Here is a 20,000-nt window from a genome sequence, read left to right on the forward strand (position 1 = left end):
CACACACAAACACACACACACACACACACAGAGAGAGACTCCTCCTTGCCTAGGCTCCTTGAATCAGAACAATCCAAGATTGTTGCATCACAAATGAAGACCAATACAATAAGCTACTCATGCATGCAAGTGAACTAGTTTGCTCTTATCACAGCTGAGGTGGTGTGTGTGTGTGTGTGTGTGTGTGTGTGTGCGCGCTGATGGAATAAGCTACTCATGCATGCAAATGAACTAGTTTGCTCTTATCACAGCAAAGTCAATCATGGAGATGAAGTTCGGTAGACAGGCAAAGTTATCAGCAGTTAGCTCCCTGCATGTGAGAGCTGAGGTGGTGTGTGTGTGTGTGCGCGCTGGTGGAATAGCTGCTCACCTGCTGTAGTCTCCTTTGGCCTCCTGCAGAACAGGAAATAAACAAATGAAAAGATCAGAGGTCAGAAGTGGCTGTCAGGTGCATGACCAGAGGTCAAGAGAGAGCTGTCAGGTGCATGACCAGAGGTCAAGAGGTCAAGAGAGAGCTGTCAGGTGCATGACCAGAGGTCAAGAGAGAACTGTCAGGAGCATGACCAGAGGTCAAGAGAGAGCTGTCAGGTGCATGACCAGAGGTCAAGAGAGAGCTGTCAGGTGCATGACCAGAGGTCAAGAGGTCAAGAGAGAGCTGTCAGGAGCATGACCAGAGGTCAAGAGAGAGCTGTCAGGTGCATGACCAGAGGTCTAGAGAGAGCTGTCAGGTGCATGACCAGGGGTCAAGAGGTCAAGAGAGAGCTGTCAGGTGCATGACCAGAGGTCAAGAGAGAGCTGTCAGGAGCATGACCAGAGGTCAAGAGAGAGCTGTCAGGTGCAGCATGACCAGAGGTCAAGAGAGAGCTGTCAGGAGCATGACCAGAGGTCAAGAGGTCAAGAGAGAGCTGTCAGGTGCATGACCAGAGGTCAAGATAGAGCTGTCAGGTGCATGACCAGAGGTCAAAAGAGAGCTGTCAGGTGCATGACCAGAGGTCAAGAGAGAGCTGTCAGGTGCATGACCAGAGGTCAAGAGAGAGCTGTCAGGTGCATGACCAGGGGTCAAGAGGTCAAGAGAGTCCTGCTGGAGGGTGTACTCACCTGTAAGGCGTGTGCTGCCAGTTTGAAGACCACCTCACTTTCCACTTCAATATCTCCCTGTGGGGAGACACTTATGTCAGAACTTAGAGACATATTTACATCAGTGAATGAACTCCTGCCCTGAACAACTGTTAACCACCTTAACTTCTCAGACAGATCAAAAGAGGGAAATGCTTACGTTGTAAATGGCCAGATCAAAAGAGGGAAATGCTTACGTTGTAAATGGCAGTTTTTGCGTTGAGGAAGAACAACTCCACCGTCGTGGTGTCCTTCAGGAGTGAGATGCTCTCGATGTAAAACCTGCAAATTCATCACATTAACATCAACACTAGAGGTCCACTTCAAACAAAGTACACCAAATCACTTCCTGGGTCTGTATAAAGCTGTCTAGATGTTCAAAGCGAGGCAAATTAAGTTTTCCCCCTCATTTCAGGCCTGCTTGTGTGTGTGTGTGTGTGTGTGTGTGTGTGTGTGTGTGTGTTTGTCCCCCTCATTCCAGGCCGCTCTTGTGGGGCTCTCTTCAGCTCTGCTCTGGCTACTGCAGGTTCAGTGGGATAAGAATGTTCCCGACGCTGCATACCTGACCAGGAAGTTCATTAGGGATAAGAACGTTCCCGGCGTTGCATACCTGACCAGGAAGCTCAGTGGGATAAGAGCGTTCCCGACGTTGCATACCTGACCAGGAAGTTCAGTGGGATAAGAACGTTCCCGTCGTTGCATACCTGACCGGGAAGTTCAGTGGGATAAGAGCGTTCCCGTCGTTGCATACCTGACCAGGAAGTTCAGTGGGATGGGTCCGGACTTCTTGGAGAAGTCATGTTCCAGAACCCTGCGATCCATCTGCAGCCATTTGCACTGGCCCCTGGAGACATGCAGACACACACACACACACACACACACCTTCAGTGTTAAAGAAACGAGTTCACCTAAAATGGAAATGCTATTTTTCTACCACTAAATACTCTCTGTATTTTCTACATTTCCATCAAAAGACCTTCAAATGGACTTAAATATGGAGATAAAACCAGACACAACAACATCAAATAACATTTCATGTGAGCAGTGTATTTTTCATTTGAAAAAAAGTCAAACAAACTAACGCTGGGGATTGACAATAGCTGAACTCACGTGTCATCAATAAAAGTGAGGCCAAAGTATTGCTTCTCTTTGAGGTTGAAGTGGGACGACACCAAATCCAGGAGTTCTCGGGCCAACAGTTTGGGCTGCAGGAGAGATCGTGTTAAGGTGTGCAGGTGGAGAGATCGTGTTGAGGTGTGCAGGTGGAGAGATCGTGTTAAGATGTGCAGGTGGAGAGATCGTGTGCAGGTGTGCAGGTGGAGAGATCGTGTTAAGGTGTGCAGGTGGAGAGATCGTGTTAAGGTGTGCAGGTGGAGAGATTGTGTGCAGGTGGAGAGATCATGTTGAGGTGTTAAGGTGGAGAGATCGTGTGCAGGTGGAGAGATCGTGTTGAGGTGTTAAGGTGTGCAGGTGGAGAGATCGTGTGCAGGTGGAGAGATCGTGTGCAGGTGTGCAGGTGGTGAGATCGTGTGCAGGTGGAGAGATCATGTTGAGGTGTTAAGGTGGAGAGATCGTGTGCAGGTGTCAAGGTGGAGAGATCGTGTTGAGGTGTTAAGGTGTGCAGGTGGAGAGATCGTGTGCAGGTGTCAAGGTGGAGAGATCGTGTTGAGGTGTTAAGGTGTGCAGGTGGAGAGATCGTGTTGAGGTGTTAAGGTGTGCAGGTGGAGAGATCGTGTGCAGGTGAAGAGATCGTGTTAAGGTGTGCAGGTGGAGAGATCGTGTTAAGGTGTGCAGGTGTCCAGGTGGAGAGATCGTGTTAAGGTGTGCAGGTGGAGAGATCGTGTTAAAGGGATAATCCGGAGTGAAATGCACTTTAGATCAATTTTTCGGACTATTGGGAGTACATACGCTGAGTTGACACCAAAATCATGTCATTCGGATGTATTTTGAGAAAGTTCGAGTTCACCGTTTTTAGCCAAAACTCGTTAGCCTGGAAGTGACCGGGGCAGGTCCTTTCGCCACTACAAAACGCTATTTTTATACCTCTTCTACTGTTCCAAACAACACTACACTTACGTGGTAGTGAGTAGAGGGTCCCTAAAGCCAAACCGAAGTATCCCCACGTCTTTATGTGGTCGGATAGAGAGTCCAGAATGAATTTAATCGAGTCAGTACCTTCCGGAAATGTCGCGGCGGCAGCTGCGCAACGCTTCAACAACACTTTACTAACATTTCCGGAAGGTACTGACTCGATTAAATTCATTCTGGACTCTCTATCCGACCACATAAAGACGTGGGGATACTTCGGTTTGGCTTTAGGGACCCTCTACTCACTACCACGTAAGTGTAGTGTTGTTTGGAACAGTAGAAGAGGTATAAAAATAGCGTTTTGTAGTGGCGAAAGGACCTGCCCCGGTCACTTACAGGCTAACGAGTTTTGGCTAAAAACGGTGAACTCGAACTTTCTCAAAATACATCCGAATGACATGATTTTGGTGTCAACTCAACGTATGTACTCCCAATAGTCCGAAAAATTGATCTAAAGTGCATTTCACTCCGGATTATCCCTTTAAGGTGTGCAGGTGGAGAGATCGTGTTAAGGTGTGCAGGTGTCCAGGTGGAGAGATCGTGTTAAGGTGGAGAGATCGTGTTAAGATGTGCAGGTGGAGAGATCGTGTTAAGGTGGAGAGATCGTGTTAAGATGTGCAGGTGGAGAGATCGTGTTAAGGTGTGCAGGTGAAGAGATCGTGTTAAGGTGTGCAGGTGGAGAGATCGTGTTAAGGTGGAGAGATCGTGTTAAGATGTGCAGGTGGAGAGATCGTGTTAAGGTGTGCAGGTGAAGAGATCGTGTTAAGGTGTGCAGGTGGAGAGATCGTGTTCAGGTGTGCAGGTGGAGAGATTAAGGTGTTAAGGTGTGCTGGTGGGGAGAAGGGGAAATTCAAGATTCAATTCAAGCCAGAACACTGGCCCCTCTCATGGCAGGCATCCAGGGCTCACCTCCAACACCTCCACCACCTCCATCACCTCCACTCCACCTCCACCACCTCCATCACCTCCATCACCTCCACCACTTCCACACCTCCATCACCTCCACTCCACCTCCATCACCTCCACTCCACCTCCATCACCTCCACCTCCACCACCTCCATCACCTCCACTCCACCTCCACCACCTCCACACCTCCATCACCTCCACCACCTCCTCCACCACCTCCATCACCTCCACTCCACCTCCACCACCTCCTCCACCACCTCCATCACCTCCACTCCACCTCCATCACCTCCACCACCTCCTCCACCACCTCCATCACCTCCACTCCACCTCCACCACCTCCACCACCTCCACCACCTCAACACCTCCATCACCTCCACTCCACCTCCATCACCTCCACCACCACCTCCACCACCTCCACCACCACCTCCACACCTGCACCTCCAACACCTCCACCACCTCCACCACCACCTCCACACCTGCACCTCCAACACCTCCAACACCTCCACACCTGCACCTTCACCACCTCCACAGAATCAGTTGAGGGCTGGCGCACGGCCGCTAGGAGCCCAAGGGAGACGCTCTTGAGAACATACCTGAACCAGCAGCTCCAGTTTCCGGTTGTCAAGGAGATGCACCTGGCATAGTCTCCCCTCCGTCATCTGTGGAGACGAGAAGGGACTCGGGTTACACTCGGGTTACACACACACACACACACACACACTGAACTTCCCCTCCCCCACACAGCCAACATCACCCTCACCACCACACCGCTCACACAGTTACCACCACCACTCCCCCGCCCACCCTACACACACACACACACACACACACACACACATACACACAACAAATGCCACCTTCACCTCCACACCACTCACACAGTTAACACCCCCCTACACACACACACACACACACACACACACACACACAGCCAACGCCACAGTCACCTCCACGCCACTCACACAGCAAACACGCCACTCCAGCACACAAGGTGAGTGCTGACAGGCAATGCCACAAGGAAATGTTCTCATCACAATCATAGCGGCTCCGTTGCCCTGGGAGCAACTTAAAGGAGAAATACCGAACAACTTAAAGGAGAAATACCGCAATGTTCTCATCACAATCATAGCGGCTCAGTTGCCCTGGGAGCAACTTAAAGGAGAAATACCGAACAACTTAAAGGAGAAATACCGCAATGTTCTCATCACAATCATAGCGGCTCAGTTGCCCTGGGAACAACTTAAAGGAGAAATACCGAACAACTTAAAGGAGAAATACCGCAATGTTCTCATCACAATCATAGCGGCTCAGTTGCCCTGGGAACAACTTAAAGGAGAAATACCGAACAACTTAAAGGAGAAATACCGCAATGTTCTCATCACAATCATAGCGGCTCAGTTGCCCTGGGAACAACTTAAAGGAGAAATACCGCAAGTTTTCACGCACATCTCCGTTTCTCAAGGTCACCGAGTACTGTCACTACAAAACAAAACGTAAACGATTGCTTTTACCAGCTCCAGTTGCTACAACCAGCAGGTGATGCAGCCAGGCAGCTAGCATACATTACAATACTCTGGGGGCATGTCCGTAGCATACATTACAATACTCTGGGGGCATGTCCGTAGCATACATTACAATAGTCTGGGGGCATGTGCGTGAGCCCCCACGTTTCTCTTATACAGCAAAGAGAAAATATAAGCTGCCAGTGACACAAAAAATGTACAGGACTCTACAAATCCAAACATACGTCATGGCTGATGGATGAGAGGAAGTGGTCCAACAAGCCTTCTGTGGTGCCGAAGCAAAGCGCCACATGGGAGAAGATGCTGGTGACCTGCAGGAAACAGCTATGCTAATGCATGTGATAAGATGCCCATTACAGGGTGAATACTTTGGATTGCTGAGACAAACACACACACACATTACAGGGTGAATACTTTGGATTGCTGAGACACACACACACATACACACACACACACATTACAGGGTGAACACTTTGGATTGCTGAGACGGAGCGAAGAAGCATCACCTCCTGAACTAAACAGCATGGATGGATGCTACTGCTCTTCTATATGGTGTATTCCAGAGCCATATAAAGAGAGAGTTGCGACAACTCCATTGATGCTAATGTTCCATATTTTCTCAACAATAGTTCCCGGAAGTTAGGATCGAACACTCGTTAACAGACAGTAAAAGACGGTTATTTTATGATTCTAACGAACAGTGAAAATCGCTTCCAGGAACTATTTGAACTACTTAAAGTTACACGAACCACGTCACAAACCGAATTTTCTGTACCCGGATTGTCGCAACTCTCTCTTTATATGGCTCTGGTGTATTCTATAGTCTGCTGTTCTATATGGTGTATTCTATAGTCTGCTATTCTATATGGTGTATTCTATATGGTGTATTATATTCTATAGTCTGCTATTCTATATGGTGTATCCTATAGTCTGCTCTTCTATATGGTGTATTCTATATGGTGTATTCTATAGTCTGCTCATCTATATGGTGTATCCTATAGTCTGCTCTTCTATATGGTGTATTCTAGTCTGCTCTTCTAATATGGTGTATTCTATAGTCTGCTCTTCTATATGGTGTATTCTATAGTCTGCTCTTCTATATGGTGTATTCTATAGTCTGCTCTTCTATATGGTGTATTCTATAGTCTGCTCATCTATATGGTGTATCCTATAGTCTGCTCTTCTATATGGTGTATTCTATAGTCTGCTCTTCTATATGGTGTATTCTAGTCTGCTCTTCTAATATGGTGTATTCTATAGTCTGCTCTTCTATTCTATTCTTCTGGAGTGCTTCGTGTCAGCGTGTCTTGGTGACCGCTGGGACGCTACTCCACCACCACCCAGCCCAACTCAGCACCACTGGAAATAACTTGCGGCCACTCAAGTGGGGAAACTTAAACAACAAAAATGTGAATAAAAAAGACCATCTGTTCACAAGGCGTATGCAGACAGCAGGCGTGCCATGCAACCACAAGGGTCACACACAACTCACAAGGCCCGGAGTGGCACGATGCTGCTGCTTCTTTTGTTCCTGACCAGATGGGTTACAACTGATGTGGAGAGACAAAGATGCAGCTCAGCCTATGATGTATAGTACACACACACACACACACACACATACAGGACACAGCTCAGCCTATGGAACAGTATAGTGTATGACAAACTTTCCCCATTTGAATGTTGACAGTTTCAGTCCTACTTGCTGTGGAGCACAGGAGCAGCGTACTGTAGACGAGCAACAGACGAGCACAGGAGACCAACAGACGAGCACAGGAGACCAACAGACCAGCACAGGAGACCAACAGACCAGCACAGGAGACCAACAGACGAGCACAGGAGCAGCGTACTGTAGACGAGCAACAGACGAGCACAGGAGACCAACAGACGAGCACAGGAGACCAACAGACGAGCACAGGAGACCAACAGACCAGCACAGGAGACCAACAGACCAGCACAGGAGACCAACAGACGAGCACAGGAGCAGCGTACTGTAGACGAGCAACAGACGAGCACAGGAGACCAACAGACGAGCACAGGAGACCAACAGACGAGCACAGGAGACCAACAGACGAGCACAGGAGACCAACAGACCAGCACAGGAGACCAACAGACGAGCACAGGAGCAGCGTACTGTAGACGAGCAACAGACGAGCACAGGAGACCAACAGACGAGCACAGGAGACCAACAGACGAGCACAGGAGACCAACAGACCAGCACAGGAGACCAACAGACGAGCACAGGAGCAGCGTACTGTAGACGAGCAACAGACGAGCACAGGAGACCAACAGACGAGCACAGGAGACCAACAGACCAGCACAGGAGCAGCGTACTGTAGGAGCAACAGCTGGACTCACAGCTGGAGTTTCTCCAGTGTGTCTTAACACACTTTTGCAATCCTCGTCTGCTTTCAAAACAAATCACTCAGACATCCAACAGCTGGCTGGTTATGGGAAGTGCAGCCCCAACGAGAGAACCACATTCATGTTGCCCATAATCCTGTTCACAGAATAATTACTGGGCTGTTAATGACCTGGCTTTATCCAGCGAGGATTTATCGCTATAGTAACACGCTCTGGGACTGTGTTCTTGGCCTTGTGCAAGTCTCTCCATTCCGTGTCGTTTTCAAGATGACAAAGAGATCTTAAATAATTCAACATGTCCTTGTACTCAACTTAAAATGCCAGCTAGCATCAGCGTCCAGTTCAACTCTGTGAGACTCTTTTGAAACAAAATACACCAACGATGCATGTTTTGCTTCTGACTGTCTAGATGTACAATAATTAGCTCCACATCTAGAGCACATTAACTCAACATCTACACTGACATGCCGACATGCCACTGAGCAGAAAATAACAACACGTCTCTCCAGCACCTCCCACGCTTGTCTGATACCTTTGAGGCGAGAGGCAGACCGTGAGACATACAAATGACAACCGCCGTCACAGTAAGGCACCAAACGCAAAACACGACGCTGCCACTTGCGCTATGGATCCCATCTGTCCTCTGGCCTGCCACTCCGCACCGCATGGACGGGTCAGTGCGCTCTCTGGATGAGGTGCTCCGGCGGCCTGAGCACGGTACCTGAGAGAGCTGGCCCAGGTAGAGGCAGGTGTGTAGGTACCTGAGAGAGCTGGCCCAGGTAGAGGCAGGTGTGTAGGTACTGTACCTGATAGAGCTGGCCCAGGTAGAGGCAGGTGTGTAGGTACTGTACCTGATAGAGCTGGCCCAGGTAGAGGCAGGTGTGTAGGTACTGTACCTGATAGAGCTGGCCCAGGTAGAGGCAGGTGTGTAGGTACTGTACCTGATAGAGCTGGCCCAGGTAGAGGCAGGTGTGTAGGTACTGTACCTGATAGAGCTGGCCCAGGTAGAGGCAGGTGTGTAGGTACTGTACCTGATAGAGCTGGCCCAGGTAGAGGCAGGTGTGTAGGTACTGTACCTGATAGAGCTGGCCCAGGTAGAGGCAGGTGTGTAGGTACTGTACCTGATAGAGCTGGCCCAGGTAGAGGCAGGTGTGTGGGCAGGTGTGTAGGTACCTGATAGAGCTGGCCCAGGTAGAGGCAGGTGTGTAGGCAGTGGGAGCACGAGCCCATGCTGTCCCAGGTGCAGCTCCGCAGCAGCCCCAGCGTCACGTCCCACAGCAGCCGGCCGCCTCGCAGCAGCAGCGCCTCCACACTGACCACTAAGCTGCGGGACATCGCCACGACGACACCGCCTGGCACTCCAGCCTTACGTAACGCTCCGCAACGCTCCAGACGCTCCACTCCGCTCCGCTCTACTCCAGACGCTCCTAGACGCTCCCGTCGTCTCCGTTCAGCCTTACGTAACGCTACGCTCTACTCCAGACGCTACGCTACGCTCTACTCCAGACGCTACGCTACGCTCTACTCCAGACGCTACGCTACGCTCTACTCCAGACGCTACGCTCCAGAAGCTCCACTCCGCTCCACTCTACTCCAGACGCTCCTAGACGCTCCCGTCGTCTCCGTTCAGCTCCCCGTCTGGGTCAGCTCCTAGACAGGCGGTTCTCTCGGCCGTGGCGCTCCACACCCCTTCACTAATCTCCAGGTTTCAGGAACAACAGCGGGGGGGAAAAAAAGCCCTTCGCTCTTCAGCTCCAGCGAGAAGTGACACATAGGTGACCCCCACCGCCCCCCCCCCGCCGCTCGCCCCGCTAATCAGCGCCCTGGCTAGCGGCTACTGCACCGCTACTGTACTGACCCACAGAGCCGTGCACACACACACACACACACACACACACACACACACAGGCACCCAGTGTTCCACGTGAGCCGTAGCCCTGAGTACAGAGCGAAGTGCAGTCCCCCCCCCCCGCCGCGTGTGTGTGTGTGTGTGTCGGCCCCAGGCCACGCCGTCTAGCGCAGCGCAGAGCAGAGGAGAGGAGAAGAGGGCAGACCCTAGAGCTCTCCCAAGCTCAGCCCAGTGTGTGTGTGTGTGTGTGTGTGTGTGTGTGTGTGTGTGTGTGTGTGCTGACCCCAGAGCTCTACCAAGCTCAGCCCAGTCCAGCACATTCTGCCAACCACAAGTCCACTCTGAATGTGTGTGTGTGTGTGTGTGTGTGTCGTCCAGCACACAGAGACAGATGTGCCGTGGCTTCAATACACACGCATGCACACACACACACTCACACATATACACAAAAATGTGCACCCACAGTTGGACCTATTCGTGCACGCACACACATTCACTTATAGATCACTCATACTGGCCACACATGCACACATGGAAAGGCATGAACTCAGACACACACTCCCTCTCTCACACACACACACACACACACTCCTCGGCCTCACGTCCAAAAGCAGCCCAGCGATGCCACACATGCTCTGGCCACGTGTCCCCCACTCTCATGTTCGCACCATGTTGCCACGCCAACAGCACCAATTCTTCTTCTTCTCCTCGTTTGAGCCACCCCCCCCACAGGCCCCCTGTTCCTCTACCCTCTCCTGACCCCCCCCCGCCCCCACAGGCCCCCTGTTCCTCTACGCTCTCCTGACACGCCCCCCCCCCCCCCCCCCCCCCCCCGTTCCTCTACCCTCTCCTGACCCCCCCCCCCCCCCCTCGTTCCTCTACGCCCTGACAGCAGCTGTGTGCAAACAGCGCTTTGGTCTCCGTCCCAACTCTCTATCTCACCCCTTCCCCTCAGTGTCGCTCTTCTGATCGCAGCTATGTGCAATTCTCCATCTCAGTTCTAATGTGCAAACGGCGCCTCAGTCTCTGCAGCACTTCAGCGAATACCTTTCTGAGCTAAAGGCTGCTGTCTTCAGCGACTACCTTTCTGAGCTAAAGGCTGCTCGCGCATGGAGATGAATTCAGAAGCATAATCACAGACTTCAGGCCGTTTATTAAAGGCTCCCCCCAAAATGTCAGAAATGCAGTCAAACGGGGTCATTAGTCTGTGCTATAACATCAGAGGAGTTTGCCTCTTCACGAGAGTTACTGCAAATACAGTTAACATTTATACTTCTATTTTCTTAACGTTTCAGAGGAGCACATGCTGAAGCGATGAGCAGGCAGGGTTATGGTCGTGCTGCTGTGAGCAGAAGGAAAAGTATGCTGAAATTATAGCTGTGCTGTTTGGTGCGCCGCAGAGCTATGCTGTCATTAGCACGGGGCAGAGAGAACGCAGAAGAGCGGCAGCAGCCACAGACAGCAACGTCTCCAACAGGAAGAGAGCTTTGCAGGCTCTCATCTGGAAACAATATTGCATTGTTTGTTCCGCAGAACTAAAAATGACACGACACGCAGAGAAGCAGGATCATCACACTTCCTGCTGCTGCTCCAAGGGCTCACGTGTTTTGCACATTCCTTGGTCTTCTAAAAATGTTACATTTTTCAAAAAACCTTGAGTGTTTCAGTTGAAAAGAAGCAAGTATTAAAAATGCACATCTGTCTGATTCCTCAAGATCAAATTCTTCATTGAATGAGTGCACAGTGAGGAAGGATAAAGAAGTAAGAAACAGTAGACAAAGTTATGTCAGCTGTAAGCATAATATCAGTGACAGCAAAGTTATGTCTGAGTGGTACTCATGGGCCCTCTCTGAATATTTAACACTCTGTAAAGCGCCATGAGACGTGTAATGTTTGGGGCTCTATAAGTAATCCTCATATTAGCCACAGTGGTACTCCTAGTGTTAGCCACAGTGGTACTCCTAGTGTTAGCCAGAGTGGTACTCCTCATATTAGCCACAGTGGTACTCCTAGTGTTAGCCACAGTGGTACTCCTCATATTAGCCACAGTGGTACTCCTAGTGTTAGCCACAGTGGTACTTCTAGTGTTAGCCACAGTGGTACTCCTAGTGTTAGCCAGAGTGGTACTTCTAGTGTTAGCCAGAGTGGTACTCCTAGTGTTAGCCACAGTGGTACTTCTAGAGTTAGCCAGAGTGGTACTCCTAGTGTTAGCCAGAGTGGTACTCCTAGTGTTAGCCAGTGTTAGCCACAGTGGTACTTCTAGAGTTAGCCAGAGTGGTACTCCTAGTGTTAGCCAGAGTGGTACTCCTAGTGTTAGCCCGTCGCTCACCTCTACCAGTGTGGGCGTGATGTCAGCCCATGTCCCTGGGGAGCAGCCAAACTGATTTATCCTTCCATCAGGAGAGCTGGGGAAAGAGCACATTCACTCTCTCTTTTGCTCTCGCTCTCTCCCTCTCTCACACTTGCTCTCTCTCTCACACACTTTTTCTTTCTCTCTCTTTCTCTTTCTTTCTCTCCCTCTCCCTCTCTCCTATTCACTCCATAGTTCCCCGTGGCCCCCCAATCCTCAGCACAGGAGTCACTTCATCAATCCATATCTATAGCTCCAATCAAATCCATATCAAACGCTCTGCACTGGTAGCGTGCACGCGAACACGCACGCGAACACGCACGCGAACACGCACACGCACACACACGCGCGCACACACGCGCGCACTTGGGCCTTCCAATTAAGGTCATGTTGGCTAATTGGGAGATCGGAGCAATTAAGATAATGTTGGCTAATTGGGAGTTCGGAGCAATTAAGATAATGTTGGCTAATTGGGAGTTCGGAGCAATTAAGATAATGTTGGCTAATTGGGAGATCGGAGCAATTAAGATCATGTTGGCTAATTGGGAGATCGGAGAGGGAAAGGAGGAGTCCGTCTGACTCCTCTACTGGTGGCCATCATGTGATCTTGGACGCACACTGCGCATGATTCTGGCCAACAGGAAATCTACTCGCTTCAGTCATGTCCAGGGAGATGGATAGTTCCTAGAGTGCTCAAACACGCACACACGCACGCACGCACGCACACACACACACACACACACACACACGCACGCATGAGCGCTTTCTCGCTCACACGCTCACATGTGCGCAGGCCATGTTGCGCGCTGTTGCTGAGGTCATTGTACTGGACCGCACTCACGGACGGCTTTAGCATTCGACTGGACGGCCTGTCAGCTCTGCCTGCTGTCATACACGCTTTAACGGAGCGGCCAGAAAGGCCAGCCGGACCAGAGGTGGGTGTGGAGGAGAGTCATGAGTCCCCTCACATCAGCATCAAGCAGCCCAGAACAGCACAGCACAGCACAGAACAGAACAGCACAGAACAAAACAGAACAGCAGCCCAGAACAGCACAGAACAGCACAGCACAGAACAGCACAGAACAGCACAGAACAGAACAGCACAGAATAGCAGCCCAGAACAGAACAGCACAGAACAGAACAGCACAGCACAGAACAGCACAGAACAGCACAGAACAGAACAGCACAGAATAGCAGCCCAGAACAGAACAGCACAGAACAGAACAGCACAGAACAGAACAGCACAGAACAGAACAGAACAGCACAGAACAGAACAGCACAGCACAGAACAGCACAGAACAGAAGCCCAGAACAGCGTTATCATCACCAGCAGGCCAGCGGAGAGATCTCCTTGGTGGACTAGTAGACACACACACACACACACACACACACACACACACACACACACACACACACACACACACACACACACCCCACACACACACACACACAATATTACAATACCCTCTACCCCCCACAGTGGCGAGTGTGATGAGGGGATGTGTGTGTGATGAAGTCTTAATAACACTGGAATCTCCCTCTCTCTCTCACACACACACACACACACACACACACACACACACACACACACGTCTTAATAACACTGGAGTCTGTGACATGCTCATCACTCCTCTGGGTCAAGAGTTTAGTTCAGGGTCTGATTAAGTCTCTTCCCAACCCCAATCCCAGCTGCACCGCAGAGGAACGGCCAGCTCTCTTTCCACCACTAGATGGCGAAATATCTCAATGCCTCATAGTATTAGAATGCTTTCAGCATAGTTGACTGATATGTAGTACAAATATGGGAAATATATGGGGAGAGATTCTCAATATCCAAATACAGAATATTCTGGCGTTTCTCTTGAGGGTTTTTACTGTAGAGTGTTGAAGGTAAAAAAGCATCAGCCAAATAAAATGTGACGTAATGTAACGTAACACACACACACACACACACACATAGTGTACACACACAGAGAGAGGAGAGCTGCCTGTGCGATATCCTGACTGACCAGGCCGGACACCTCTCCTGGACCTCCCCCCTCCATTACACACACACACACACACACACACATACTGTACACACACACACACACACACACACACACACACACACACACACACACACACACATACTGTACACACACAGAGAGAGGAGAGCTGCCTGTGTGACTGACCAGGCCGGACACCTCTCCTGGATTTCCTCCCTCCATTATACACACACACACACACACACACACACACACACACACACACACACACACACACATACTGTACACACACAGAGAGCTGCCTGTGTGTCTGACCAGGCCGGACACCTCTCCTGGATCTCCGCCGCTCGAGTGTTTCATGAATGGCCGGCGCACTCCAGGGCTATTGATCAGGCGCTCAATACGCTCACGTTAGCGGCGAGGAGTCTGGCTCAGAGAGCAATCGTCCCCCTACACGTGTCACTCATTCTCTTAAACCAATTAGACGGCATGATCCTGAAAGCACAATATGGCCCCTGAGTTAATGAGGCAATTCCAGCAGTCAAAACAGCACACGGAAAATATGCAGATGTGGGTGAACTGAGAATGGCTTCACTTTACAACAGCTGGATGGGGAACCATCAACTCCTACTGTTCATCTGAGTTGTGTTTGTGGACCACTGGAGGCAGGAGGCCTCACACAGCTCCTCACGTCCACGCTCACGTCCGCACAGCAGCGCAGGAACGCACGTTGGCTTTGCCCTTCTTGAGCCAAGACGACATGACATTGAAACTGACCGGTCAAGCAGACAGTCCAACCCTTTAGACGGCTAAAAAAAGAACAAAAAGGAGAACCAAGAAATGGCCCGTCTGCCTGCAGCGGCACTAGCCTGGTCTGCAGCACGGGGACTTTAGAGAAGACAGTGGACAAGGAGATGACCAGAGAAGCAGGGGTTGTGTGTGTGTGTGTGAGTGTGTGTGTGTGTGTGTGTGTGTGTGTGTGTGTGTGTGTGTGTGTGTGTGTGTGTGTGTGTGTGTGTGTGTGTGTGTGTGTGTGTGTGTGTGTGTGTGTGAAAGCGGCCGAACCACAGGGGAGGGGGCAGCTTGACCAGGCCCACCCCCAGGGCAAGTGCTACAGCATGTCTGATGAGCAGCGGCCCCCAGACCCCAGTGCACACACCAGACAGGAGAGAGGGAGAGTGAGAGAGAGAGAGAGGCAGGAGAGAGGGGGAGAGAGAGAGAGAGAGAGAAGGAGAGAGAGGGAGAGAGAGAGAGACAGAGAGGGAGACAGAGGAGAGAGAGAGGATAAGAGAGAGACAGAGAGAGAGGAGCTTTTTGTGATGGGGATGGTCTGTTGTGATGGGGATGGTCTGTTGTGATGGGGATGTTCTGTTGTGATGGGGATGGTCTGTTGTGATGGGGATGTTCTGTTGTGATGGGGATGGTCTGTTGTGATGGGGATGTTCTGTTGTGATGGGGATGGTCTGTTGTGATGGGGATGTTCTGTTGTGATGGGGATGGTCTGTTGTGATGGGGATGGTCTGTTGTGATGGGGATGGTCTGTTGTGATGGGGATGTTCTGTTGTGATGGGGATGGTCTGTTGTGATGGGGATGTTCTGTTGTGATGGGGATGGTCTGTTGTGATGGGGATGGTCTGTTGTGATGGGGATGGTCTGTTGTGATGGGGATGTTCTGTTGTGATGGGGAGTTTTCTGTCTCTCTCTGGATTTTATACTGCAGTGGGCACGTGTCAGTTGACTGACCTCACGGTCCAACCTAACGGCACACCACAAGAACTGACCTCACTATCCAACCTAACGACACACCGCAAGAACTGACCTCATGGTCCAACCTAATGATACACCACAATAACTGACCTCATGGTCCAACCTAACGACACACCACAAGAACTGACCTCACTATCCAACCTAACGACACACCGCAAGAACTGACCTCACGGTCCAACCTAATGATACACCACAATAACTGACCTCACTATCCAACCTAACGACACACCGCAAGAACTGACCTCACGGTCCAACCTAATGATACACCACAATAACTGACCTCACGGTCCAACCTAACGACACACCACAAGAACTGACCTCACGGTCCAACCTAACGACACACCACAAGAACTGACCTCACGGTCCAACCTAACGACACACCACAAGAACTGACCTCACGGTCCAACCTAACGATACACCACAATAACTGACCTCATGGTCCAACCTAACGACACACCACAAGAACTGAACTCATGGTCCAACCTAACGACACACCGCAAGAAGCACTCACACATTCCTTTTTTTTACAAACAATGTGTGAGGGTGTGATGCCTGCTGAGCCCAGTGAGGTCCACTCTACTCTACAGTGAGGTCCACTCTACACTACGGTGAGGTCCACTCTACAGTACAGTGAGGTCCACTCTACAGTACAGTGAGGTCCACTCTGCAGTGAGGTCCACTCTACACTACAGTATGGTCCACTCTACTCTGCAGTGAGGTCCACTCTGCTGTTCCCATTCCACTGCTGTTCCCACTTCACCGATTAGCATTAAGCTAATGCTAATCGGTGAAGTGTCCCTTTAATGATGTTTTGACAATGACACGTAGCAGTTAATTGTGTGGGTCTCACTGCATGTGTTATACTGCATCTCAATACCACCGTCATATCAAAGTAATAACATGCTTCATTGTGTTCGCAAAGCTGCTTCAATTTGGTCTTAGTGAATATGAATTCAGTGTCCCCCGATGCCTGTGTCCACTGTTATGCTTAGTTGTTATATTGCCTGCTTCTTGTTTGAGACTCGTAATGGTGTTGGTTTCTCAAGATGTAGTCAATGCCACTCAAAACATATTGAGCATAAAAAGGGCACGATTGAGCTCAGCGCTCCAGCGCTCCACTTCACATCAATTATTCAGCTCAGAGCAGGTTAACACAGACACAGCTCAGCACAGCTCAGCACAGGTTAACACAGACACAGCTCAGAGCAGGTTAACACAGACACAGCTCAGCACAGCTCAGCACAGGTTAACACAGACACAGCACAGCACAGCGCAGGTTAACACAGACACTGCTCAGCACAGCTCAGCACAGCTCAGCGCAGGTTAACACAGCCACAGCTCAGCATAGGTTAACACAGCCACAGCTCAGAGCAGGTTAACACAGGCACAGCTCAGCACAGATTAACACAGACACCGTTCAGCACAGCTCAGCGCAGGTAAACACAGCCACAGCTCAGAGCAGGTTAACACAGGTACAGCTCAGAGCAGGTTAACACTGGTACAGCTCAGAGCAGGTTAACACAGGTACAGCTCAGAGTAGGTTAACACAGACACAGCTCAGCACAGCTCAGAGCAGGTTAACACAGACACAGCTCAGCACAGCTCAGCACAGCTCAGCGCAGGTAAACACAGGCACAGCTCAGAGCAGGTTAACACAGCCACAGCTCAGCTCAAGTTAACACAGACACAGCTCAGCTCAGGTAGACACAGACACAGCTCAGAGTGAAGGAGTTTGTATGTAAACAGGCGCTGAGAGCAGAATCACACCCGGCTACTGCAGGCCTGCTCTGTCCAGCCCGTAACAGCCTCGTCCACCGAAGGCCTGCTCTGTCCAGCCCGTAACAGCCTCGTCCACTGATGCCAGGTGGTGAGCTCGAGAGGTCGTTTCTGATTTCAGCGCTACGGACACGTTGGCCTGCGCGGGACGTCTCAGACGCACCTCACGCTCTCACGGCCTCGTCCAGCGCCGGCCGTCTCGTCTCAGTTTGCTGCCCCGTGCATTATTCATGGGCCGCAGCGGAGGAGGAGGAGGAGGGGGAGGAGGGGGAGGAGGAGGAGGAGGAGGAGGAGGAGGAGGGGGAGGAGGAGGAGGAGGAGGAGGAGGAGGAGGAGGGGGGGGGGGGGGGGGAGGAGGAAGAGGAGGAGGAGGGGGGGGGAGGAGGAGGAGGAAGAGGAGGAGGGAGGAGGAGGAGGAGGAGGAGGAGGAGGGGGAGGAAATGGGCGGGGTCGTGCTGGCTCCACTCTCATTTGGTTACGAGCACGTCATGCGGGACTCGGTTTGCTGGGAGAGGTGAGCCATCTCAGGTGCTCAGGTGCTCAGGTAAACAGGTGGCTCAGGTAAACAGGCTCAAGTTTCAGGACGTTACAAATCAAACACATGAAAGGGTGTGAAAATGCTACGGTGCTTTATACCGCCCACCTCTCCACAGGCCAATAGTGAATTCAGTTGAGTCATTTAATAGTTAATGACGCGTATGCGATTTGTGACCACATACTGTATATTACTCTTTCCCCTTCAATTGAGTCCTATTGAATACTGCAGTTTTACTGAATTCATCTATTCATGCATTCATTCATTCATCTATTCATCGATTCATCTAGTCATTCATTCAACAAAAAACAATCCATGTAGAACACCTTCTACCTACTGAAACAGTGACTTCACTCACTCAGACCAAGTGACAACACACGCACCGTTTCAGAGCAAACATCACAAAATAAACATGATAAAAGGGGCAATCGCAACGGTTATCATGCACTAAGCAAACAGTCCAAGGAGACATAACATGTACACACATACACACACACACACACACTTACACACACCAAACAGTCCAAGGAGACATAACATGTACACACATACACACACACACACACACTTACACACACCAAACAGTCCAAGGAGACACAACACTGCCTTCCTGCTTTTCCGTTTCCACAGCACCATAAACAACCTCCACAGGATGCTCACGCTCAGTCTAGAAGCTGCGCTCACAGAACAGTCTAGAAGCTGCGCTCACAGAACAGTCTAGAAGCTGCGCTCACAGAACAGTCTAGAAGCTGCGCTCACAGAACAGTCTAGAAGCGTACATAACGGTCTAGAAGAGAGCAGAACGGTCTAGAAGAGAGCAGAACGGTCTAGAAGAGAGCAGAACGGTCTAGAGGAGAGCAGAACGGTCTAGAAGAGAGCAGAACGGTCTAGAAGAGTACCTCAGTGTCCGCCGAGAGAAGACGCCTCCTCCATTTGTCCAGCACAGTGGCCATGGGTTGGTCAAACCAGCCTCTAACACAGCTCGGAGCTCAGGAGACGGACCGGTCAACACAGCTCAGGAGACGGACCGGTCAACACAGCCCAGGAGACGGACCGGTCAACACAGCCCAGGAGACGGACCGGTCAACACAGCTCAGCGCTCAGGAGACGGACCGGTCAACACAGCTCACAGCTCAGGAGACGGACGGGTCAACACAGCTCACAGCCCAGGAGACGGACCGGTCAACACAGCCCAGGAGACGGACCGGTCAACACAGCTCAGCGCTCAGGAGACGGACCGGTCAACACAGCTCACAGCTCAGGAGACGGACGGGTCAACACAGCTCACAGCTCAGGAGACGGACCGGTCAACACAGCTCACAGCTCAGGAGACGGACCGGTCAACACAGCCCAGGAGACGGACCGGTCAACACAGCTCAGCGCTCAGGAGACGCAGGAGACGGACCGGTCAACACAGCTCAGGAGACGGACCGGTCAACACAGCTCAGCACTCAGGTACGGACCGGTCAACACATCTCAGCACTCAGGCGACGGACCGGTCAACACAGCCGACAGGCCCAGAGAGATCTGGTGTGGACACCTGTTGCCCTCGGGCTGAGCAGTGGATCGTGCCACTGGAGGAGGGGTGCTGCCCTCGGGCTGAGCAGTGGATCGTGCCACTGGAGGAGGGGGGGGGGGGTCTGAGGCATTCTCTCAGATCCTGTTTCTCTCGGCGCCTAATTCCGTCAGCACGAACACGCACCGCATCAGAAGCACAACATCTCCCTTACCCGCCACTTCC

General features: G+C 51.1%; 1 protein-coding gene across 1 annotated transcript in view; it reads right to left on the bottom strand.

Annotated features, from left to right (window-relative positions):
• Window positions 1-20,000, bottom strand: part of frmd4bb (FERM domain containing 4Bb) — a 59,809-nt gene that overhangs the window by 33,576 nt on the left and 6,233 nt on the right. Inside the window, exons 2-7 of the mRNA XM_062540141.1 lie at window positions 4,704-4,769; window positions 2,227-2,321; window positions 1,868-1,960; window positions 1,314-1,398; window positions 1,099-1,155; window positions 371-393 (exon numbers count right to left, since the gene is read on the bottom strand). Of these exons, the coding sequence (XP_062396125.1) occupies window positions 371-393; window positions 1,099-1,155; window positions 1,314-1,398; window positions 1,868-1,960; window positions 2,227-2,321; window positions 4,704-4,769 (419 nt within the window). The remainder of the gene's footprint in view (window positions 1-370; window positions 394-1,098; window positions 1,156-1,313; window positions 1,399-1,867; window positions 1,961-2,226; window positions 2,322-4,703; window positions 4,770-20,000) is intronic.

This window comes from Sardina pilchardus, chromosome 7 (genome assembly GCF_963854185.1).
Source record: "Sardina pilchardus chromosome 7, fSarPil1.1, whole genome shotgun sequence".
Taxonomy (NCBI): Eukaryota; Metazoa; Chordata; class Actinopteri; order Clupeiformes; family Clupeidae; genus Sardina; species Sardina pilchardus.